We start from the raw sequence: 24,817 nt of genomic DNA on the forward strand, positions 1-24,817 counted from the left end.
ATTTGCATACTATTTGTATTAACCAAAGTTTCTACATTTAAAAATGAGACAGATTCAATGTAATGAGTCAAGCATAACTTACTATGACAGTTCAGTTTTTCAGTGTGTAGCATTACTAGTTTTGTGCTTACATTGTTTAAAGAAATCAGAAATAAGAATCTGAAGAACACTGTATATACACTTTTCGGTACACCCCCTTTACACCTTTAACTTTTGTTATTTGCTGCCAGGGGCTGTCAACTAGCAGCCTAGGTGAAGAATTAACTCCACTCCCCAAAAAATAACAGCCTGATTGTCTGCTTTGGTTATAGAAATGGAAGCTGCATTTCAAAATATAAATGGCGAGATCACTCAAACTGGTTCAAAACAAATCCAAAAGTGTAAGAGAAAAAGGGTACATGAAGTAACCAACCAAGGCAGCAAGGATAGGGTGTTAACACTCAAGACCAAATTTATACCACTTGAGTACTTTGATCACTAAAAGTAGGCCTAAAAACACCAAGTCTGACAGTGTTCTGTTTATTTAATAAGTTAGAAGTGGGGAAAACTATTTTCCAAATTAGCAAGCGTTTAATCACTCTAGGTTACATAAGTACAGCAAGCTTCTGCCGTAATTGGAGTTGCATACCAAGCAAAGAACAGGCTTAACTTGATTTGAGCAGGGATAGTATAAGACCAAATAGTAATACTACTTTCCCCACAACAATGACAAGACTCCTTGGGTGAATGTAAAACATTTAATTTAAAAATGTTGACACTACAATATATAAAATAGCTATTATAAATGCACATAGTGTATTCTATAGCTGCCAGGTTTACGTTTTTAGGAAACTGTAAGTTACACTGTGGTTAAGACTTGTAGTTTTACCCTTCTGAAAGTCCACATTCTATCACAGTGATGTATGGTCAGACTTAACAGCCCCAATTGTTAAACACTTGGATCAAGTTATAACCAGTTTTATTGCAAAAAGACCCTGTACACATTTATATCAATTCTAGTACCTTACAATTTTAGCTACCCAACAAGTCATTAACATACAGAAACATGCATGAAAAGCAAGAAAGATCACCCATCCCTTCTGCATATTAGCAACTTGTCACTGTTGAGCAACAAAGCTCACATCACTGAGTTTTTATGTGAACAGTCACTTTTAGCATTCATCCTGAGTGAAAGATGGAATGACTTAAGTACAAATGTAACATATTATAAACAATTTCATACAAAAAAAAGTCACAAATTGAAACCAAAGTATTTTACAGAATTTACTACAAAACACCATAAAAACTGCCTCCTCTTAAGCCCTCTCCCCCCGTATCCTACGAGCCAATTGGATGTCTTTGGGCATGATGGTGACTCTCTTGGCATGGATGGCACACAGGTTCGTGTCTTCAAAGAGACCCACCAGATATGCTTCACTAGCCTCCTGTTTTAAAACAAGACAGACAGTGTTAGAAACCATGAACTGGTACATGTAATTAGCCCTTTTCCCCACTCCCCCACAGCATACCTGGTTAAAAGTAACTATTAACACACTCATACCTGCAGAGCACCAATGGCTGCACTCTGGAACCTCAAGTCTGTCTTGAAGTCTTGAGCAATCTCCCTTACCAGCCTCTGGAACGGAAGTTTGCGAATCAAAAGTTCCGTGGACTTTTGGTAACGACGAATCTCTCGCAGCGCCACAGTACCAGGCCTACAAAATTAGTAGAATAGTGTGAACAAGGCCCCAAGCTGTGATATCTAAATTCAGATCTTGCCAGCAGAAAAGCATTCCTGAAAACAGCGAAAAGTGTGCTGCGGAGTGGGCAACCACTTCCCTAAACCAGACTCTACTTTAAGGTACTGTCAATACAACCCTTATCATCTCTTAAGTGCATAGATATGAACCCCGGCCTGCTTTCCGGAATTCACTGCTGTTTTTAAAAAAAGGGCAGATGTTCTTATTCTCCCCCCCTTAATTACCTGTAGCGATGAGGTTTCTTGACTCCACCAGTAGAGGGAGCGCTTTTCCGAGCAGCTTTGGTAGCCAGCTGTTTACGTGGAGCTTTGCCACCGGTGGACTTACGGGCAGTCTGCTTGGTACGGGCCATTTCCCTTTACTTTTTTTTTACTAGGAGAAAAAAGCAAACGAGAGGTTAGCAACGGAAGCGCTAGCCCTAACACCCTCCCTTCTGACTCTTTATAGTGTTTTCCCTACCACTTCGTGCCAGCTTCCACTAACCTCCTTCCTCCCCGCCACTCTTCGGAGGAACCGCAGCGCAAGACGAATAGTAGCAGATGTCTGGGCGCTGCTCCCTCCGCGGCGGCCAACGGAGGACATTCCCCCGGGGAACAGGAACGAGGAGTCACGCTGCCTCCCGCCCACGCGCGGTAGTAGTAGTAGAACCGAAGCCACGATTCCGCTCCATTCCACCCCCGCCGGTAGTTACGTTGCCATGACTACGGCTATCAGACTATTTCATCCCTCCCCCCAAGACATACACACCACGGGCGAAGAGGAACAAAGCGGCCTTCACCACCCCTCCCCCACCACTCACGAAACACGGCCCAAAATACGAGAAATACGCGTCCACCTTCCCCGCCCCCACCCACCGCCCCCCTCTCCGGCCGCCCCAAGCCGAAACTCACCACTTTCAGGAACGGAGCCTTTAAATACACTTCCGCTCCTACCAGCCGCAAGGTACACGTCCTACTCCTTCCCCAACGAACCCGCAACTGTCCCCTCCCCGGCGCGGGGACACTGTATTTATAGAGGGAGGGGGCCGAGAACGTCATGACCTCACAATACAGACACGCAGCGTACGGAGCCATTGGCGTCTACCTCCGTTGGCGCCGTGACGTTAACTGACACAAAGGCCGTTTCCCCGAATCTCGGTCGTGATTGGATGAAACCTCGACAGCCGATTGGTTGCTAAAGCTGCACTCCTATTGGGCATCGTGAGCTGAAGCAGACCAATCGGAATTGGAGCCCAGGAGAAGGTTGTGATTGGCCGGCAGAAAACATAGTTTGGATCCTACTTTTTGTTGCAAAGCTCCACAATGGAAAGTCAATGGGAAAGAAAAGCTGTCCGTTTGGAGTGTCCCAGGCTGAATGAGGCGGGTAAACAGAAGGAAATACTGCCACATAAATTATTGTAGGAGGGGAAATGGTAAAGCCAGGTAGGAAGGTTGCAGTCGTATTTGAATATATCTGACTGTTTAGCGTCAGACCAAGGAAAAGGAAACTTCAAACATAAGTCAATAATTATTTTCTAAACAATATTGCACAGAACACGGATTATTTATTAAACAATATTGCACAGAACACAGATTAAAACGCCCCTTTAAAATACCCTTCACATAATCATAACTCAAATATACTAAGGTTACAAATTTTATATTTTTTTCAATTTAACAGTATATAGAAGACAAATATTTCTTAATCAAATTTAGTGGGTAAAATACAAATACTTTGGTAGGAAAACTATTACTCTATTTGGTACTCTAGCTGGCTTGCATGATCAAATAAATACCTGCAATAAGTAACATATACATATTTACAAAACAAAACATTTAAAATATGTAAAGTTCCTATTTAGCAAATACACATTATGTTAAGTGATTTTAGCTTCTTTATACAAACTCCCTGCAGCTTCTAGGATGAGGGCCTAATACTGCAGTCTGGTGTGAAATGCAATGAGAAGTATAGACTACTGATATGTACAAAACTATTGACATATTTTCTTATACATCTTATATATGAAGTGCATCCTAATTAAAAGCAATATACCTGATTCTATTAAAGCACAGGTATTGCATTCTCTAAATTCATGTATTACTGATCACACAATAGCTAATGATTACATTAATTAATCCTACAGTTCTAGTATTTAACAGGATGCAATTTTGACAAGTCTTAGTACCAAAAAAGACACACTCTGTTGGTAAGGTTTGAAAACGCCTTCAGATACAGCAAAACCAATTACATAATCTTTACTAGACTGGGCATTTCTGTTGAAAGGAAGACGCATCTCAAAATTGTTTCACACTCAGTGCTGAAATTACTTTATATGTGCAATCAAGATGAAATTGAAGATATAAACAATGGGACATATACTGCACACCTTATGTAATCCTGCTCCTCCACTAGCTCACAAAAATTTTATTACAGTGATACAGATTACTAATACGTGTGGCATGAAGATGCACAACATTTGCATTTCCAAACAGGTGTGACCAAATGCTGTTCATTTTAAGCACTATATTTTTTTACTGAACATCAAACATAGAAAATAGTTGTACTTTTATGTACTTATTATTTATTTAGTTGTAGTGTATGTACTATAATCACTTTCCTCGGCGTAAACACTATTGAACTTTGTGGGACTTCTGAGTAAACATATATATTACTGTGGTGTTAGAAAACCCAAGTTTCACAGAACAGACACCACGACACTGCCACACCCCTTCCCATTAAAAAAAAGGTCTAAATGCTTATAAATTGATTGCACAATAAAATACTAATTATTGTTCTATTGAATACGTTTAACTTTCCTCTTTTTCTTTGCCATGGTATACTTATTTGGTCAGTCTACAGTGAGACAAACTGGACACATAGGTATGTCCCCCTTAATGATAATAACAATGCAATAAATGATGTATTGGGTTCCTCAAAGCATTTGTGTATTAGATCAAATGAACTAAATTGAAGTCTGCAGGAGTAGGACTAATGACTAGAGATTTGTGATATTTATTTATTTAACAAAACCACTTGGTTGCTATAAAACCCATACACATAAAGAGTGAGATAGACAAATAAGTTAACTAGCGGAGGTGGGAGACTTTCGACATACTGTATAAGATTAAAACAAAAAAAAAATCCTTCCAGTAGCACCTTAAAGACCAACTAAGTTAGTTCTTGGTATGCTCATACCAAGAACTAACTTAGTTGGTCTTTAAGGTGCTACTGGAAGGATTTTGTTTTGTTTTGACTATGGCAGACCAACACGGCTACCTATCTGTAACTGTATAAGATTAGTAAGTCTGTCTTGCACACCTATCAATAAGAATATAAGTCTAAGAAAATCGTATTGCGATGAAACTATTCTACCAACACCCAGCCATAAACTTATGATTTGCTGCTGATAGCACAAGACTTGCTTCAGAGATCCCAGCATCACACAAGGGCAATCTTTCACTCAAATAGCACTATCATTGCTTACGTTCAAAGAAGCATATCCCTTGCCAATAACAGAAGCATTATAACATGGGGGAGAGAGGCAATCAATTCCTTGTATCCCACCAGTCCAGGATATCTTTGGCTTCTAATTCCAGTATAGCTTTGCCCTGTTTAAGAACTGAATCAAAGCAATTTCCCATTTGCTTTTAAGGGCAAGCACCTTTCTGTGCTAGTTGATTTCCACACCAACATAGTTTGCATGGCTTTGTGTAAATGTGTAAGTTCCTGGAGGGGATTGGGGCTGCTGTGCTGCTTTCCTGGTCGTCCTCCTGCCATACTACCATCAGCTAAGCCATGGTTTGGCTTACTATATCTGAACCTGGGCTCATGGTTTGTCTTGCTCTAGACAAACTGTGGTTCTGGCTTTGGAGGACACCGCTAGGCCAAGCCATGGCTTAGCCCGGAGCAATAGGAGGACCAGGGAAGAATGTAGCACCTGTGATCTCTCTGGGAACTCGCATGTTGTGGTGTCAGCCTGTGCTTGCATCACAAATACAATAGGAGATAGGATTAAGCTGTGTCTTTGGCCATAACCAGTTTCAAACTGGGCAATAACTGAGTATTCCAGTCCTCATGTTCACTCCTTGACTCCAGATGTTAAAGGATAAGCAAGCTTACTCTCACCACCATATGTAACACTAACAGGATACAACATTGTACCTGAAATATTGCCATAAAGAGCCTGAAAGTGTGTGTGGGGGGGGGGAGGGGGAGACTCCAACCCTTCTAAAGAAAGTTTAAAAGGCATGTTCAGCCCAAAAGTTTACTTGGAAATTAGTCCAAATGGCTTCATTTCTGAATAAATATTGTAAAAGTCTGGGAGCATAAGACTTCAGTCCTATGCAAACTTTAAGCCACACTAAACAGTGTATGGATCACTTTCAAGCCAACATACAAAGCAGTGTGCTGCACAGAAACCACCATAATATACCTAAGAAGGGAGATACCGTGGTACCTCGGGTTACATACGCTTCAGGTTACAAACTCCGCTAACCCAGAAATATTACCTCGGGTTAAGAACTTTGCTTTAGGATGAGAACAGAAATCTTGTAGCGGCGGCGCAGTGGCAGCAGGAGGCCCCATTAGCTAAAGTTGTGCTTCAGGTTAAGAACAGTTTCAGGTTAAGAACAGACCTCCAGAACGAATTAAGTTCTTAACCCGAGGTACCACTGTACTCAGTACTGCATATGATTTGACCCATGCCAACTACACAACTGAAAGAGGAATTGTAAAGCACCTTGTCTTCTGAAATGTCTATGTAAATAAATTTACGTGCAATAAAGTCATTGCATTAACAATGGCTATACATATCTAGTTATTACTGTAAAGGTTTAACCATTTTATAGGTAAGTGGCATAGTTTATGACAAACTATTATATTTACTCAGACACCTCACAACAGCAGACAAGATCTCATCCTGTTCTAATGATAGCAAACCATTCTATGAGAAGGATTTCGTCTAATCAACTGTTTTAAAGCCCTGATTTTCTTTCACTATAGAAGCTGTCGTTGTCAACCAGAATTGCATACAGTACTGATTTGCCATCTTAAAACTAAATAAACATCCTACAGTTTTTTTACCAGAAGAACTAGTGCACAACTCCTACATCTGCATTCCTACATCTGCGCTTGCTGACATTTGCTTCCAAGTGAACATCGTTTGGATCGGGCTGTATCAGTTTTACGTGCGGCTAAATTGTTCAAAACGCTTCGAGGCTTGCATAGCGCTGCTTCTACTTAGATCCGCTTGATGGCAATCCATGGAGGAACTCATCCGAACTACAACTCCTATGAAACCCCGCGCTGTTGCACAATCCGGGGCAGCGAGCGCACGGCACCCCTGGAAGTTGTAGTTTCATTGGCCGGAAGCCCAGTAGAAGAAAAGGGGGACTTTCCGCCATCACCGGGACTACAAGCCCCAGCATGCTTTGGGTAACCCGGGGCGGTAATGGCGGCGGCAGCGCCTGCGCATTGCGGTCTCCGTGCGGACCGCGCAGAGTGAATAATAAAGCTCTCCTCCTCGGTGGTAGCGGGCGGCGGCGGAGGGAGTGGAAGGCAGGAGCATGTCGAAGGGCCCGGTAGCGACCGGGCCTCCCGCGACCGGGCCGGTGGCGCCCGCCAGCGCGCTCCAGGCGCAGCCCGAGAAGCCGCAGCACTACACGTACGTAGCGAGAACACCCGCAGCCGCCACTTACTGCTGCTGCGACCGCCGCCGCCGCACCCCTCCGCCCGGCACCCGCCCGCGCGCCACACACGCCTGACGTCAGCGGGCAGCGTGCGGCTCGCGCGCACGGAAGCCAACCGCCCGCCCGGAACCGGCTGGAACCGGTCGTGGCCGGCCTGGGCCGGTGGAATTTCGCCTGAGTGGGAGGGGGCGGGGCGGGAGATGACACCCCCTCCGCCGCGCGCTTTTCCGTTCCCGCGCGCGAGTGCGCGCGCAAGAACAACCCCACATACATAATACACACACCCCACAAGCTGAGGCGCGCGATACCCATGATGCGTTGCGGCTCGCGCACCCCATGGTTTCTTTACGTTGACTTTAGGGGGGTACTGGGTACCTCTTGTAATCTTCCTCGCCCCACTTTCCCCAAATCATCTGTTTTGTACTTGGTAGTGTCTCTCTATCTCGACTCTGCCTTCTTCTGCTTAGTAAAACGGTAATGCGTCTTTCCATGCCGCCAAGTAGGACGGTTGTGAAGTCAAATGTTGGAAAAACAAGTGGTTTAGTTTACTATGTTTCTATATAATCTTCGCTTTCTTTCTTAAGTACTAACCTCGTGTTAATGGCCGTGGGCTTGTAGTAAACACAAATAAGGAGATCCTTTATCTTATTTCGAACTGTCTTTTTTAGAGTAAAGGGACCATCTCATAAAATCTAAGCTGCTCTTTGCCAGAGCTTTGACTTTCTTTGCTGTTCTTCCTTGGCACTGGGTTAGTTTCTCTCAGGAGATGCCCCGTTAACATTTCAAGAATAAGGGGAGTTGTGGTGTGTGTTTTGTGAAGTGAAGGATGCCAAGCCCAGGAGAAACGTTATGTAGAGTAAATTGCTATAATTCTAGGGGGGAAATGGTAACAAAAGAGAGAGCATAAAATAGTGTTTTTTCCTCAGTCGCTGTAGTACAAAATGCTTTGGTAGAAAAATGTCAAAGGGATACTGAGTTCTGAAATAAATGGCCTGTTAGTGTTCTGTGGCAATTGTGTGAGGAAAGTATTGTTTTCACTCCATTCAGAAATCCTGGTAAATTCTCTTGTGACCTAATTCTGTGAATAACTGGCTAAGCAAATGCAGGTATTTTGGACCAGACAGTGAATTATGTGCCGCTGGTGACATCACCAACCTCTGTAACATTGCACTGCAGGTGCAAATCCACAAAGGATGCTAGTACCTTGGCATAGTGTTGTGGGACAGTGGTACTACGCTAGAAACAGCCTCCATTTTTGTATGTGTCTTGTGGTATAATGCAAAGCTAATATATGGCACGGAATTGGCCAGAAATGCAGTACAGCCAGGTTAGAACTGAGAAAGTGCAACCCATCTATCTTAGGCTGCAATCCTATACAGTGGTTCCTCGGTTTTAGAACAGTCCTGTTTAAGAACGATTTGGTTTACGAACTCCGCAAAACTGGAAGTAGTGTCCCGGTTTGCAAACTTTACCTTGGTCTAAGAACAGAATCCAAATGGTGGAAGGGCACCAGTGGCCTCATTAGGTAAAGCGCCTCGGTTTAAGAACAGTTAAACAGTCTGGAAGGGCACCAGAGGCCTCATTAGGTAAAGCGCGCCTCGGTTTAAGAACAGTTTCGGTTTAAGAACAGAATTCCGGAACGGATTAAGTTCGTAAACTGAGGTACCACTGTACCTACATTCCTTGGACTAAACCCATTGAACTCATACTTCTGATTGGACATGTGAATTGTCTCAAGGATATGGAGAAGTGGAATTAAAATGTTGTAAATCAATAAAATGTTTCAGAGCTAGTAATACCGCTACAAGCGGTCACTGTGTTTTAACTGATAACAAATGTTAGTGCAGAGTTGTCTTACTTGTAACACAGAAGATCCTGCTGCTGTAGCTTGCTCCAGTATACCTCCTCCATGCAAATGCTCATTTATTTAATAAGTTTTGAAATTAATGGCTTCCCAGCCAGAATGTGGTACACTCCTGAAGCAGGCAAAGTTGAACAATAAAATAAATTGGATACATAACTGTTGTGCAAAATTGCTGGGGTATTTGTTCTGCTGGTCAATTGGGACTCAACCAATTTTTATATCAGGCCTAGTTTACAAGTATGACTGTAACACACACACACAAAATCAAATGGTGAAATAAATGATACCAGGAATACAGTTCATAGGTGTGTTTTTTCATTTTTGCCTTGTGGGTGCATTTTGATTATTTTAAAGTTTACTGAACTCATCTGTGAGGTTTAAAAATCAGTTTTCTTGTAAAAATTTGCTCAGACAAGACTTGCTGGTAGACTTTGCAAATTGATGTTTCAAATGCAGTCTATTCTTTGCATGATCACACGTATTTTACTATAGTAATCAGAGCTTATGCTGAAGTAAGTGTGAGCTTACTTAGGAGTAAGTGGGGTTAAGATTGCAGCCTTAGTGCAGCAAACACATTTGTGTTCACAGAATGTAATGCTTGGCATTCATTTGCTTATACTTTTGGCATTTATTTGTTGTTGTTGTTTTGTTGTTGTTTTTGCAATGAGAGAACCATGTGTCTTCTGGTTCTGCTGACTGTAATCTGTCCTTGATCCCTTCTCTCAAAAAGTTACTAAAGTGTGCTGAATGTACTGAAGTTATTAATAAGTTAACATCTGCTTATAAGTGTAAGGAATTTCTTGCTGGACTGTTCCTTACGTGCATATTTATGAAGTAATTAGTAATATGTGTATTTAATAGTGTGTTATGACTTCATCTACTGTGAGGAATTAAACAGTTGTCTTTGCAAAGTGAAAACTTTGAGAACTGAGATAATCGTTACTATACAAGTTGCTGATGACTGTAGATATCTCCCTGAAGAAACATTATTGTTGCTTGAATCTGCCTTCCCCAGAAAAAAAACCTGACAGCCACTTTTCACCAGCGTTAGAAACTGAGATATGAAAGCTAGGAGCTAAATGGCACCTTAAACCTAGGTTATGGGTGCAACAATGGAATATCTAGGCACACTTTTTAATAACAAGAATTGTTGTTGTTTAGTAGTTTAGTCGTGTCCAACCCTTCGTGACCCCATGGACCAGAGCATGCCAGGAACTCCTGTCTTCCACTGCCTTCCGTAGTTTGGTCAAACTCATGCTGGCAGCTTTGAGAACACTGTCCAACCATCTCATCCTCTGTCGTCCCCTTCTCCTTGTGCCCTCAATCTTTCCCAACATCAGGGTCTTATAACAAGAATACAAAGCTGAAAATTAATGAACTGCAGCTAAAATATTATGTTCATTTTTCATATGATCTAGTCCTTCCCCTACCTCCCTCCCTAATATTCTTAAGAGGGTCTCTTTCCTAGTCTTTGGAGAGTAGCTGGAAGTAAAAGGTAAAGGGACCCCTGACCATTAGGTCCACTCGCGGAAGACACTGGGGTTGCAGCGCTCATCTTGCTTTACTGGCCGAGGGAGCTGGCGTACAGCTTCCGGGTCATGTGGCCAGCATGACTAAGCCGCTTCTGGCGAACCAGAGCAGCGCATGGAAACACCGTTTACCTTCCTGCCGGAATGATACCTATTTATCTACTTGCACTTGATGTGCTTTCGAACTGCTAAGTGGTCAGGAGCAGGGACCGAGCAACGGGAGCTCACCCCGTCGCAGGGATTCGAACTGCCGACCTTCTGATTGGCAAGCCCTAGGCTCTGTAGGGAGGCAGAAAAAGGTCTTCCTTTCCTTCCACTCCACAGTTTTAATCTGAAATCTTAGGCACAGTCCTGCGCTCAGAGCTCAGAAACTGCTCACACTAATGAAATTCCGTTTCACAAAATGCGCATAGAACAATGAGAGTTTAGAACACTGCTTTCCACATTATATTAGGGACACTGAAATATGATCAGTTATCATTTTTATGTCTAATTGTCTCATAATGAAACATGGTTAAGATGACTGAGTTCAGACATGCTGATCCACAACATACCTGTATCTTCTTTAGAGGCAGATACATATTTTCTTAAGCCTTTAAAATTTTAGGAGGGTTTTTAATCTTGGAAATTAGAAGCAAGCAAATTTCCAATTTTGATAATTGGGTAAAGCAAAATAACAACCCAGAGAGAGAGAGAGGGAGAGGGAGAGGGAGGGAGTATTCCTGTGTCCTTAAGCAGCTGTACACCTTATACTGGTTAAAGTAGTTGGGCTTGAAACGGTAGCAACATTTTCTCTCTTTTATAAGATGTTGGAATGTATCTGTAACTGGAATGTATTGACAATGGAAGGAATATAATAATGAAGGGGTTGTTGCTGGAATGTAAAAGTAGTTTTTGTATGCCATTTAAAAAACACAAATCTAGAAATTGTGGCTGTGTGAGAAAGATAAAATGTTTAGGCATTGGGCTGCTTGAAATACAAAGCTAAACCATGGTTTTGGTGTTACTTAAACAAGCCTAAGGACCGTTCTCGTGCCCCTGGCACACATGATCCCACCTTCCCTTGCATGCCACAACACTTCCTTCCTGATTTTAAGCAAATCATAGTTCATCTCCCCCCCCCCTTATTTTTTTTTGGCAAACTATGGTTTGTGCTTGTGTGTATCCCAGTTCTGTTACGTAGAAGTAAGTTTGCACTGGTGCATTGTCACCAAGGCTATGTATACTCCGCAGAACTTATATTATTTTAAAATGTGTAGAAAGGAAACCTAAATCCTGTGTCAACTAAAGCTGGTTTTATTTTTATTTGGAACAATTTTGCCATTTTATGCTCTCATAAAATTTATTAGACTTCTAATTGTGGAGAGGAGCAAGAAGCTATGCAAGGTACTTATCCCTAGACCAATAGAAAATCTGTTTAACCTCTTGTCAGTTAGGCTGTTGGCTTGTTTCTCTCCAAATAATCAAGGGTTTTAAACCACAGTTAAGTTTCAACTATGGTTTAAAGAAGTGGTTCCCAAACTTTTTTGAGCCACCGTCCCCTTCGTTGCATACAATCAACTCTAGGGCTTCCTACCTTACCCTTCTGTATAAGAAGCATTGCTGTACAGTCATACCTCGGGTTACAGATGCTTCAGGTTGCTTTTTTTTAAGTTACGGACCGCCGAAACCCGGAAGTACCGGAACGGGTTACTTCCAGGTTTGGGCGGATGCGCAGAAGCGCCAAATTGCAGCCTGTGCAGACGCCGCTGCGGGTTGTGAACGTGCATCCCGCATGGATCATGTTTGCAACCCGAGCGTCCACTGTATTCAGAATAGTGGTTTGCACAAGCCACTAAGGAGTACAATAACACAAAAACATCAAAACAATAACCATTAATTGCATATTTACTGAAAATGCAATTGAAACTATTTCGTTTAGATAGTGATGAACTTGATCCAGGGACACCAGTTTTTCGAAGTCATATAGTTATTTACATCTCCAGCACCTCTCTGCTGACCTCGTACCTCTAAGCTCCCCCCTAGGTAATCTCACCCACCCCAGAGGGCTGTACTGCACACTATGGGAGCCACTGGTTTAAAGTCATGTGTAAACAAGGCAAGAAAGTGAGTGAAATCATAGAATCATAATACACTCCTGAATTTGCCTTTTTTGTAACACCACAAATGTGCAATAAAGTTATAAACAAAGGTATGTCTGCTTGAGGTGATTTAACCCCAAGAAGAAAGCACACGAAAGCTCATACCAAGAACTAACTTAGTTGGTCTTTAAGGTGCTACTGGAAGGAATTATTTTTGTTTTAACCCCAAGAGTTCAAGCAATGAGTATGACATATTAATTCTATCAGTCAACCATTAGGTCTTCCACTTGCAGTCTGCAGAGCAGTTATTAAAAGGGAAAGCCTGAATAAGAGACAGTAAGAGTTTACTAGACGAGAACTATAAGGAGTAATAAGCGTGAAAAGCAGTGAGATTTCCATGTGAACAAAGCTCATTGTGCTGAAGAAGCTGAAGATCAAATGTAGTTATTGGCATGGTATGTTTGTCTCCTTTCATAGTAAAATGATCATGTGAAATATTTGCTTGAGTATTCCCATGCAAAACACTTAACTAGTGGTCTATTTTTATAAGCAAATAGAACAATGTTGGTGTTAAAAGGATTTCAGTGAGATTTCTAAGTAATGCTTTTTTGGAATTTTGCATCTTGATCTTGGCAACATGTTTTCTTCTAGCCAGGGGACTATGAACACAGACCTCATGGCTACCTACAGCAGACCGATTCAGGCGTAGTTTCTGTACCAAACTGAGCAAAACTTACTCCATTGCTGGATGTGGTTTTACTTTTGCAATGTAGCAGCCTGCTTTTACACATGGTCAAGCTGATTAACTTGCTGATTAATAGGGAAACCTGTTTGGGGCAGTTACCTGAAAATTCTGTTGATTTTAGCAATTAATTTTTTTTTCTCAGAGAAGCATTTTTGGTTTCATTTTCAGTCAAGGTACTTTGGCTTAACTCTGTTATGAATCTGTCACACTAGGGCTGCAGTATCTAATTAAGTCAATGGGATTATTTAGGAGTTGGCTGCAGGCTACAAGGTTTATGCTAAGACAAAATAGCTCACATACTTCCCTGTTCCTGGAGTTGAGGTGGCACCTGGAATCTGTTTACAGAGTTTTGGCTGTAGCATTGGGAAGCATTCGCTGGAAATAGATATAAGGACATGCTTATTTTGAATTGCAATTTTATAATTGCACTAAGAATACGTAGTTCTTGAAATGTTTTATTGGCTCTCAAGACCCCAGAAACATAGTCATATGAAAAATTTTACAATTTTGCACTCTGTGTTTCGTGTGTGTGTGTGTGTGTGTGTGTGTGTGTTTTCCCAGAGTTGGGTGGGGATAGAGAATCAATAAATGTTACAAAATAACAGAATGTCATGGCAGTTGTTACATGTGACAGCAGTTAGATGAGAGCTTTATACATTTGTGGCATTGTGTGAACATCTTACTGAATGTTTTCATCTTCTGTTTAGCTACTTTCCTTAATTTTGGTAAATGAATTATTAAAGGGACTAATCAGTGTCATTATTAATGCCAATACTTCCCCTCCCCCCCCCAATAACACCCAGAAGTAGAGTCACTGAGAGTTTGATTGCAGTTTGACATGTTCCCTGAAGTGAAGATGTTATACTGCAAGGCAATACCAGTGAATTCCACATGATTTGAAAGTTAAACCCAAGAATCATTGGATTTTCACCTGTGTGTGGAAATTATACCTTGGAATATGTTAGACTGAAGCAAAATAAGCATTTCTTATGACCAATTGACAAAGCTGTATTCAAAGGAAGTGAAAGCAAGTGATCAGATGTGTTAGGAAAGAAAATATTCATTTTTAAAAAAGACTGGTTGTGCCAGAATGTTAATGGAGATGCACATTCAAAAGCAGTCACATTGAAAATGATCCACTTGGATTTATTCACTTGGATGCAAGCAGCATTGACACCTAGTGCATATTTAAATGCATTCTGCATTCAGGACACCACAGATGAAAAAGCCCTCTCCTGTGTTGACATCTGCCTCATCTCTCCTAGTAGGGGCACTCTACAGAGGACAGTGGAGTAGAAACAGCTTAACAATCAGACACATTGTTTCAGGAGTAGGGAGCCCTTAAGGTACCTGAGTTCCAAGCTGTCAGGGGCTTTAAAGATCAAAACCAGTATCTTGAACTGGGCTCAGAAATAATCAATAGTCACTGAAGATCTTTTAAAACTGGCAGGATACATTCTCAGTGAGCCATAGTTGGCTTTTAATGATTCCATTAGTTTTTCTGTTAGTTAAGTTGATGATACTTTAACAGTTAGTTTGAATGCCAGATTGTTATTTAATTAATTGGTAACATTTGATTCTCATACTTCTGCCAGAAAGGCACCGAAGGAGACCATCTTTAAGGAGTCAAGCAATATAAGGGCCAAGTTAACTGAGCAATCCTATGCATTTTTGCTCAGAAATGAGTTCTCACTGTGTATAATAGAGCTTATTGCCAGGTTAGTGTGCATAGATTTGTAACCTTAAATCTTCAATAAATATTTAAATGATACTGACAGATTGCATTTCTTGAATATTTGTAAATGTTTCCTTAAAAAGAGGCACAACTTATTACAGTAACCAAGTTACAGGGAACCAGGCAGAGGGCCTTCTCGGTAGTGGCGCCCTCCCTTGGAACGCCCTCCCACCAGATGTCAAAGAGAACAACAGCTACCAGACTTTTAGAAGACATCTGAAGGCAGCCCTGTTTAGGGAAGCTTTTAATGTTTGATGTATTACAGTATTTTAATATTTTTTTTGAAGCCGCCCAGAGTGGCTGGGGAGGCCCAGCCAGATGGGCAGGGTATAAATAAATTATTATTATTATTATTATTATTATTATTTGCAGACATGGTTTTCTTTTGTTTGGGTGTATACAGTTTTTTTTACTAGTATCATGTACACAGCACCAATCTAGTGAAACCTTGTTATGGTTTTCACTGTTACCAGAGGTAAAGCCATCCTCCAGTTTATATACCTCCTCATGGTCCTGGGCTTGTAGAAATCCCTGCCATTGGGAGATGTGTCAGGACTGAAATCTTGGATTCTGCAGACAGGCAGTTTATGCCTTTAAGTTTAGGCGAACATTTGATCTTTAATTTGATATTTTTTCTTTCTGCTGTATTTATTGTTTTATAGAACATAGTCTGCATATACACAGGTTGCAGAAGCAAGAGGTTGCTTCCAGTGCAGCCTATCTTTCCTTCTCCCCTACACCCACCCAAAAAGCCAGGGTGTCCAGGGACTTTCCTGAATGGCACAATGTGTTCACCTGAATTTGGACAGTTTCCCATCCAACTGTAGCTCCGCCCCCCATGACAAAGCTCATACTCCTTGGCCACCCACATTTCTTAGTGTTTTATGGTTTTATTGTACTCTGCTTTGAGAACTGCTTGTTACGCACCAAACCATAGTTAACCTGACCCAGTGTCCTTATCACAACACAGCATTTCATTCAGATTTCTTATGAGGAGAGGAAATTGATTCAACGACTGCCACCTCCCCTAAAATAAATGGGCAGGGCATCCACAACACAGCTCTTTCTGTAAGTGAGCATGCAAGGAGCCCTAGGACCAGATACTGGTGTGGACACATTGGAATAATTGTCATTTGTATGGACAGATGCTAAATGACACCCAGCCTAGCTAGTGTGAAAACGAAGCATTCCTGAAAGGAAAAACTAAGTAACCAGACTTGTGTGGGCTGATCTTGCTTTCTCAGAGGTGAATTAATGGTACTATCATTCTGATTGTGGATTTCCTGGCTGTAGGAGTATGGTATTGAAAATGTGTTTGCGGGCTAAGTTTTCCTGCGCTCTACTTCATATTAAGTCTTACATGTGCCAGTATCTTTCAAATGAACTTGTTTTATGAGAAATTAGTATGGTATTTTATTCATGTAAGAGTTCTTTAAACTGTTTATTCTTTTCTAATCTTGTAAAACTGTTATAAATATATCCCTGTTTGTAGATTAAAACCTATTCACAGTATGTTACGTACTCTCTATTCATTGGGGGGGGGCAAGTTTCTCCAATGAGCATCCTTGAAAGGAAGTACATCTGCCTCTTTTAGTTTAAAAAGTAAACCTGTAATTCAAAATAATCAAATTCAGGATTAAGCTGCAAGAAATATGAATGATGATAAAATATAAGATGCATGAGTGCAAGGCAATGAATGCAGAATTTGAAGTGTGTGTCTATTTTGTGAAGCTTGGCTAGGTAGGTAATACTGTACTTGCTGGTAAAAAAATATTATACTTGTAAAAGGACCCTGTATTACTGAGAGTTTCTTTCTTTCAAGTATCAGCTTCTTAGTCATTAGCAGGAACTTCATAGCCCCAAGCTTCTTTTAATACCCAAACCAACAAAATCTGGACCAAATAAGCATTCAAAGCTGCCCTCTGTAGGCCATACTAGAGGCTGCATAGCAGATCAGCTCCTATTAGCTGACATGAGGTTCCGCAAATAAATGTAATGATCCCTTGAGCCTTGACCTTTAAAAAGAAAATAATTAAAAGTAGCCACAAAAGGTTGCGAGAAGGAATAGTTTGGGGAAAGGTGCAGGCTTAAACCTTTTAGAAGAGTTTGGATTTGATATCCCGCCTTTCACTCCCCTTCAGGAGTCTCAAAGTGGCTAACAATCTCCTTTCCCTTACTCCCCCACAACAAACACTCTGTGAGGTGAGTGGGGCTGAGAGACTTCAGAGAAGTGTGACTGGCCCAAGGTCACCCAGCAGCTGCATGTGGAGGAGCGGAGATGCGAACCCAGTTCCCCAGATTACGTGACTTCCGCTCTTAACCACTACACCACACTGGCTCTCACTTTCAACACTCCCTCTGCTGTTTTTCTCTGGGGAGTGGGGTGGGGGGCAGAACTCTTCCACTCAAGTTCACAACTTCCTACAGCTGCTTTTCATTACAAAACTGTCATGAGATTGTTACATGTATCTGCCATGTAATTTCTAGTTTGGTCTCAATTCCGTTTTGTAACATTGTATTGTGGTTTGGCTAGATGTCATGGCTGTGATGTCGATGTTTCCAGAAATCTCTTAGGATCAAGAATTCCATTTTAAGTTCTTGAAATAATTCCATAGCAAGGGTCATTATCTTTTTTTTTACTTGTGTTTCTTGATCAGTAGTGAAATGAACTCTGGTGACTTGGTGATCAGATTTAATGCCTCCTTGAAATTAGGACAGGAATTTAATTTAGTGCAGCATTACATTTACATTGTCACAATACTTCTAAGATTGCTGCAATTATTAATATACATCAGTTACAGGGCTTATAATTAAGTTAATTTTGCAGCAATAACAGATCACCAGTAAAGTGGATGAATGCTGCACACAGTATAATGATAATTTAACTTAAGACGATGCTTAAATATATGATGATCTGTAGGACAATTTTCATGTCAAGCAAATAAATAGCTGTTGGTCAATATCTTCTCCTTTGGGTTGATTCCTTTGACAAGGATGTGCTTAGGGACACAGGCAGAGTTCCATTTCTTGCAATGAAATTATTACCCAGCACTGATTCTATTTTAGAAGTGTTGGAGGCAGAAAAAATCTCTGGGGGTGGGGGGCTGTATCAGGTCCTGTATCAATCTAGCAACTGACGTTCTTCCCAGCATAAGTATGCATCAGGGCAGCCAAGGCTGCTTCTGTGTAAAAACAAAAAACCTTAACAGGTATGAAGCTAGTTTAGAAATGAATCCAACCAGGCTCTTCCAAGATTAACCGCCACCACTCATTTGGACATCATGCCTGGGCAGGGAATGTTAGCATTAACTACATTCTTTGGGTATATGAAGATGCTTCACTTGTGTTATTTCACAAAACATTTGAAAAAGCATGTTAAACATCTCGGTCAGAGAGTTTAAAAAAACCCCGATATTTTACCTTCCCATGCTATTTTGCCCTTTTACAATCTTTAGTTGTGTTAAGTGGGAGAGCTGTTAACATACCCAGGCAACCCCTCATTTCCAGATGTTTAATATGTGTGCAACTGTGTTCAGCATCGCACCAACCTGGAAGTGACCTGGAAACATCATAAAGATGTAACTGAAACATCACTATAAGGGTGGGGTGGAGGTGGAATGGGGCAGAGTGGGGTGGAGTAGCGTGTTTGCAGATAACGTGATGCAGTAAATATTTCTAGAGCCTACCAGTGCTGTGTTTATGATTAATTGGTATCAAGTAAATCACTTCAAATTTAATCTCTTTGAAATCATACTAATAGTATGGTAAGAGCTGGATAAAAATGAGAGGCTTAAAACTGTGGGCAAGACTTACCTGAATGATCTTTTCGTACTAATTAGTTGATATTTATTTAGGTGCTAAAGATTATTTCAAGGCATGCCAGAACTGTCATCTTGACAGATGTACATTTATTGAAACTCTTTCCCTTTCATCTATTTGCCACACCCCTTCATTCCCAATTTCATTTGTTTCCACAAAATTTATGTTGTCTCGAGCAGCTTAAATGGTGGTTGATCTTTGCAAGGCTTGCAAAATTATGTCTTGCTGGTGGAAGGGAGATAATGGAATGGTAATCAGTGTTGTATTCAGGAAAGAGACATATTGGTCTTTTTATGCCAGGAGGTGTCTTGAGAAATTAGAATTCAGCTATTTATTAGATGGTGCCAACCAATTTACTTTGTATTGCTGATACAGAAAATTCAAAAATTTAGTTGGATGTTACAGTGTAGGAGAATCTTAAGATAGAAGCATGTGAATCTTAAGATAGAAGTGAATCTTAAGATAGAAGCACTTCTCATGAAGTGATGTTTTAAAGGGAGGGCTGTAGTTCAGCAGTGTTTTGCATGCAAAAGCTGCTAGGTTCAACATTAGGAAGCCACCTTATACTGTTACAGACCATAATTCTATCTAGTTCAGTATTGCCTACACAGACTCAGAGATTCTTCAAGGTTTCAGATACAGAGGTACCTCGGGTTACAGACGCTTCAGGTTACAGATGCTTCAGGTTACAGACTCCGCTAACCCAGAAATAGTACCTCAGATTTAAGAACTTTGCTTCAGGATGAGAACAGAAATCGTGCGGTGGCGGCGCGGTGGCAGTGGGAGGCCCCATTAGCTAAAGTGGTACCTCAGGTTAAGAACAGTTTCAGGTTAAGAACGGACCTCCAGAACAAATTAATTTCTTAACCCGAGGTACCACTGTAGAAGCCTGGAGACTCCAGAAATTGGAGAAGAGCTATGACACTGTGGTGCAGGGCATGTTTTCAGTGTAGGAGTTCCGAGCTTCAGTCACCAGCATCTGTAGTATGGGAAAGTGGAGGGTGAGAGGGAGCACTTGGAAAGCCCCCTGTTTAAAATCCCAGTGAATGTGAATGAGTCTTCTTCAACCTCATCTCTTCCCATTGTTGAGCTGCAACTTCCATCATCCCTGATCATCGCTGTGCTGCTGGCAGTTGGTCCAACAACTGCCAAGGACACCAGATTGGGGAAGACTGTGTAAACAATGCTGAGCTGGATGAATGTATTTTTTGACTCTGTATAAAGTAGTTTTCTATTGCTGGTGGTTATGAGTCTCATGCTCACACAAATGAACAAACAACTTGTGTCGTATTTGATGCAGGAATGCCTTATAAAGAAGAAAGAAAGTAAGCTGTGGTGCTCAGCCTAAAAATCTATAGTCTCTTGCTTATAACAAAGATTTTTAGGTATCTGGTGGAAAGAGGATTTGGGAGAACAACTAGCTTTCTGAAATGTAATGCTTTCTGTCTACCAGCCTGACTTTCTTAGCAGCTGTACATATCCAGGCATTCCAAAATTCCATTTTGCAACATCTAGCATGCTTTGGTAAGCATTGTGGGTCCCATCTGCTTCCATTGTCTATCAGCTACTGTTCATTCTAGATAGCTCACCATGAGGTTTTAGCAGATCCTATTTGCTACTCCATGCATACGGTATGGTTTATTGTCTTAGCTAGCTAGTAATCTTTGACATTTGGGCAGTTGATTCTGCTTTACAGAGCAGGTGAAAGTTTTTGATAAAATTAAATTTGGCCAAGGTGTTGATTCTTAAGTATCAGCAGCTACAAGCCAAACTTCGGAAGAGTTGGCCAGCACTGGCATTTCCACTTAACTGAGACACTGGATCATCAAATATGCACAAGCAGATGGTTAGCCTCATGTTAATTACAGAACACATTTGAGCCAAATTCAGACAGATATTCATGGTGATTTGCATACTGCAGACTTAAGATTCCTTTTTCCAATGGAAAAGCCCTTGAATGAATGACTTATGCAGCCTACTGGATATTTCTGATAAGGCCATCAGTTCAGAACCAATTAACACTTGGAATAACTTCCTATCACAGCGTTCTAGGCAGCATTCTATATTTTTTTGAGATAAGCAGAGGAGTACAACATGTGACTTTGCAATTGCTGTAGGTAGGTGTGTGTAATGTAAATTAACAATTGGTTCTGTTAAACTTTTATTTCTCTGGACAAAAGTATCGTATACAAAAAAGCACATTTACTTAAACTCTACTTCCAGCTGCCCTTATTTATGATCCTGCAAATGTTCCCTATATAAGCAATCTTACCTATAGGTGAGTGTTCTTGGAGCAGTCTTTGCTATCAAAGGAAGCTGTGGCCTGGAGGTTCTTACTTTTTATCTCTCCAAATGCCTAAATCAGTTGTTCCAAATTGCCGATTTACTTAAAGGATGAGTCCTGGGCTATGTGTCCTGCTCTCATTTGACTAGAGAGAGGCTGTTTGGATGACCTTAATTTTCTGAGGGTCCATTGTGGGTTATGTTCCTGATTTTCAGAGCTGGAGAAACAGTTATTGAACTGAGGCAACAGAGAGTTTTTGTAGCCCGTGAGTGACTAATTTAGCAACTAAGGGAAAATAAAAGAATAAAAAAATGTTGTGCTGTTCTATAAATGGAATTCTTACATACATTTAAAAATAGAGCTTCTTTGGGTTGCTTTTGAGGAAGTAGCATAATTGCAGAATAGTGTGCCTCTCCTACTTGGTTAAGTTGCTGACGTATTAATGTAGTTCAGGAAAAAGGTCCTGCCATGATTAAGACAATATGCAGTGCTTTAAAACCATATGAACCCCAGAGGAATTGCTGCTGGTTGGATTGTACCTGCCACTTCTACTTGCTTGACTCATTGAGTAAATATATGTTGAAATTGGGCTAGCTAGTTCAATTTGAGGTTATCCACAGTAAAGCCTAGGAACTGATTACTTTCTCTGAAGTGAAGATGTTAGGATGCATGTTGGAGTAGAAACAATGTACTTATTTCCTTAGGATCCTGACTCTCTGTGATCCTGATTGTATTTTGGTGATAACAGGGGCATGGTCTGAGATATTAAGAAGACAGATCTCCAAGTTGTGAACCTAAGAGATAAGACTTTCTGTGATTAATAAATAATCCATTCTGGAGTAATTTTTTGACTTTGCATGCCCTCACTCAATCCAAGACTCATTATGTGAACAGCCCTCTCTCTCATGCAAGGAAGCCTTTGGGACACATGTCTGATAACTACTTAGTATGTGGCTTAACTACTTGGTTTGTGGGAGGAAAGTCTATTTTTGAGTCTGTGCTCATGTAGTAAAATGGATATGTGGGCATTCTTTACACATGATGGTGTATATTTGTACAATATTTGTGTACTCCTTTTCTTCTGTAATATTTCTCAAAGCAGTTCCCAATAATAGAATTGGATCTATAGACAGGTCATACTGCCTTGGCAATTCCGAATTGCAGGTGCTGTCAATGGGATCATGTGATTCCTTGTTCTGTCTCTCTCGAAGGTTGTGGCGACAAAGGGAGGTCCTAGTAGCAGATGTTTTTCAGAGTCCTAGACTGATACTTTTTGCGAGAGGAGACCACACACATGTGCATGCCTGGTAGTGTTCACCTCACCGTTCAATGTCTTTTGTGGCAGACCCTTTCTTTTTTAAAAAAGTATTTTTATTAAAGATTCCTTGGTTTACAAAAGTATGTGCAATGTCTCTTTTTTCAAGTTACATTTTCTACAGATCAGTTTCATTTGTTGAGACATTAGTATTAGGAAGGAAATGGGGAAAGAGGTGGAGGGGGAATGGTGAATGGGGGTGGGGTCGGGTGGCAATGTTTCTGTTTTACTTAATGGGGGGGGTTGTGTCAGTGTCACTTGTGGAGGTTCTCTTTGTTATTCGCTTGTGTTCCTTTGGTGGTGAGAGAGGTTGGGGTTGGCCTTAGGCTTGGGTGTGGTTGTTCGTTTGTGATTGGCTGTGGTGAACTTTGTTTTCATGTGTGAGTGGGGTGAGTGGGTGTTTTGGATCAGGTTAGCCAAATTGATTCATATGCTGTTGGTGGATTCTTGTCGTTGTCTTGCTGGGCTGTGTATGTGATAAAGGGGAGCCATACCGGGGTGAAGGCATCTTCTTCTATTTCTCCCTGTGTCAGTTTCAGCTTATTGGTTAATATTTCTAATAAGGCTGTTTCCCATGCTATTTGGTACCATTGGTCCATGCTTACTCCTGACAGGTCTCTCCAGTGTCTGGTTGTGATGTTTGTGGCTGCTGAGAGTAGGTAGGTTATGAGTTCTTTGTGATGTGTGGGGATTATTGTCTTGGAAGAGGCAGACCATTTCTTCATACCCTACTTGAAACTTTTCTGGGCGACAATACAGGATTTATTCAAGTTTCTGAGCCCTGTTGGCTGGCTGACTGTTTTTATAAAAAAAAAATTGTTTGTATTATTTGGAAGAAGTTGCTAATGAAAGAATTCTGTGTTTGCAAAAAGACTGGCATGTAGCTCAGTATAATGTGTGGCATAGTGCATCCTAGCAGCTGTTGCACCATAAACTTAAATATGCTTACCCATTGAATGCCCAGGGGTATGCTGTATGCTTTTATCGGCATAGAGTTGATACCTTTAGGGGTCATGCTAAAATAAAATTATTTATCGTCAATTGTGAATGTTTAATAATGTAATTTTTGGTACAGACCCAAACATTCAAGAAGAAATCTGCTGCCTTGTTCTCAGCAGATTTCTCCAGCTGCAGCTGAAGTACTATTGGTTCTGACAGTAATCTTTTAGTGCTAGTAATCACACACTCCACGCTAACAGTTTTTATAGTAATAGCCAATGCTTGAGAATCCAAAAGTAATAATGCAACTGAAATAGTGTGAAATGGATTACCGTATTTTTCGCCCCATAGGACGCACTGGCCCATAGGACGCACCAAGTTTTTTTGGGGGGAAATAAAGAAAAACAATTATTTCCGCCCCCCCCCCAGGCGCTTGCGGGGCCGGCAGCGGGGAGAAGTGCTCTTCTCCTCGCCGCCCGCCTTCAGACCAGGTCTGGGGACAGCGGGAAGACGCGTTGCACCTCCCAGCTGTCCCTGGAACTTGCGGGGCTGGCGGCGGGGAGAAGCACGTGTCTCCCCGCCGTCAGCCTCCAAACCACATCGGGAGACAGCGGGATGGCGGTGTTCCACCTTCCCGCTGTTCCCCGACCATATGGGGTTGGCGCTGGGGCTCTCCTGAAGCCTGGAGAGCAAGAGGGGTCGGTGCGCACCGACCCCTCTCGCTCTCCAGGCTTCAGCAAAAGCCTGCATTCGCCCCATAGGATGCACACACATTTCCCCTTCATTTTTGGAGGGGAAAAAGTGTGTCCTATAGGGCGAAAAATACGGTAGATGCTTTCAATTCTTTCATGTGAATAATTTCAGGCTTTCATTCAGCAGTGAAGGAATGTCTGCTTAAGGGGTTTGAGAGTTTCTGTATGTGTGTTCCTTTGTTTTGTAACTGACCCAGTATTTTCTTAGGAGAGTTCAAGTACATTTACCTATACAAGCACATGTGTATGCACGTGCTCGCATAACAATTGGATAGGACTGTATCTAAAAATACTGTCATCTTATTTAATATTTAACCAGTTTTCTAAACATGCAGGCAGCCCTTTTCCC

General features: G+C 41.4%; 2 protein-coding genes across 5 annotated transcripts in view; one reads left to right on the forward strand and one right to left on the reverse strand.

Annotated features, from left to right (window-relative positions):
* Window position 1: 1 nt before the first annotated feature.
* H3-3B (H3.3 histone B) lies at window positions 2-7,511 on the reverse strand. Of its 2 annotated transcripts, XM_083725737.1 has the most exons (5): window positions 5,006-7,511; window positions 2,630-4,832; window positions 1,964-2,111; window positions 1,541-1,694; window positions 2-1,424 (listed from the first exon to the last, which is right to left on the reverse strand). In XM_083725737.1, exons 3-5 carry the CDS (start codon window positions 2,089-2,091, stop codon window positions 1,296-1,298), a joined length of 411 nt encoding a protein of 136 aa, XP_083581863.1. In that variant the 5' UTR covers window positions 2,092-2,111; window positions 2,630-4,832; window positions 5,006-7,511; the 3' UTR covers window positions 2-1,295. The 2 variants fall into 2 exon arrangements, with proteins under 2 accessions (XP_083581863.1, XP_083581864.1); XM_083725738.1 differs by lacking the exon at window positions 5,006-7,511 and having other exon boundaries at window positions 2,626-2,710.
* Window positions 7,246-24,817, forward strand: part of UNK (unk zinc finger) — a 51,532-nt gene continuing 33,960 nt past the window's right edge. For 2 of the 3 annotated variants that reach the window (XM_083725657.1, XM_083725658.1), the window contains exon 1: window positions 7,252-7,380. In XM_083725657.1, coding sequence (XP_083581783.1) covers window positions 7,283-7,380 — 98 coding nt within the window. In that variant the 5' untranslated portion in view covers window positions 7,252-7,282. Of the gene's footprint in view, window positions 7,381-24,817 lie in introns of all 3 variants that reach the window. The other variant, XM_083725659.1, reaches the window with a different exon arrangement.

This window comes from Podarcis gaigeae (genome assembly GCF_964106915.1).
Source record: "Podarcis gaigeae genome assembly, chromosome: 2".
NCBI lineage: Eukaryota > Metazoa > Chordata > Lepidosauria > Squamata > Lacertidae > Podarcis > Podarcis gaigeae.

Excerpts from the sequence above, each read along its gene's own strand:
- H3-3B (XM_083725737.1), bottom strand. The coding sequence starts at position 2,091 with ATGGCCCGTACCAAGCAGACTGCCCGTAAGTCCACCGGTGGCAAAGCT. Across the intron at positions 1,695-1,963 it reads AAGAAACCTCATCGCTACAG|GCCTGGTACTGTGGCGCTGC; the intron begins GTAATTAAGGGG and ends CTAATTTTGTAG. Across the intron at positions 1,425-1,540 it reads CAGCCATTGGTGCTCTGCAG|GAGGCTAGTGAAGCATATCT; the intron begins GTATGAGTGTGT and ends GTTTTAAAACAG.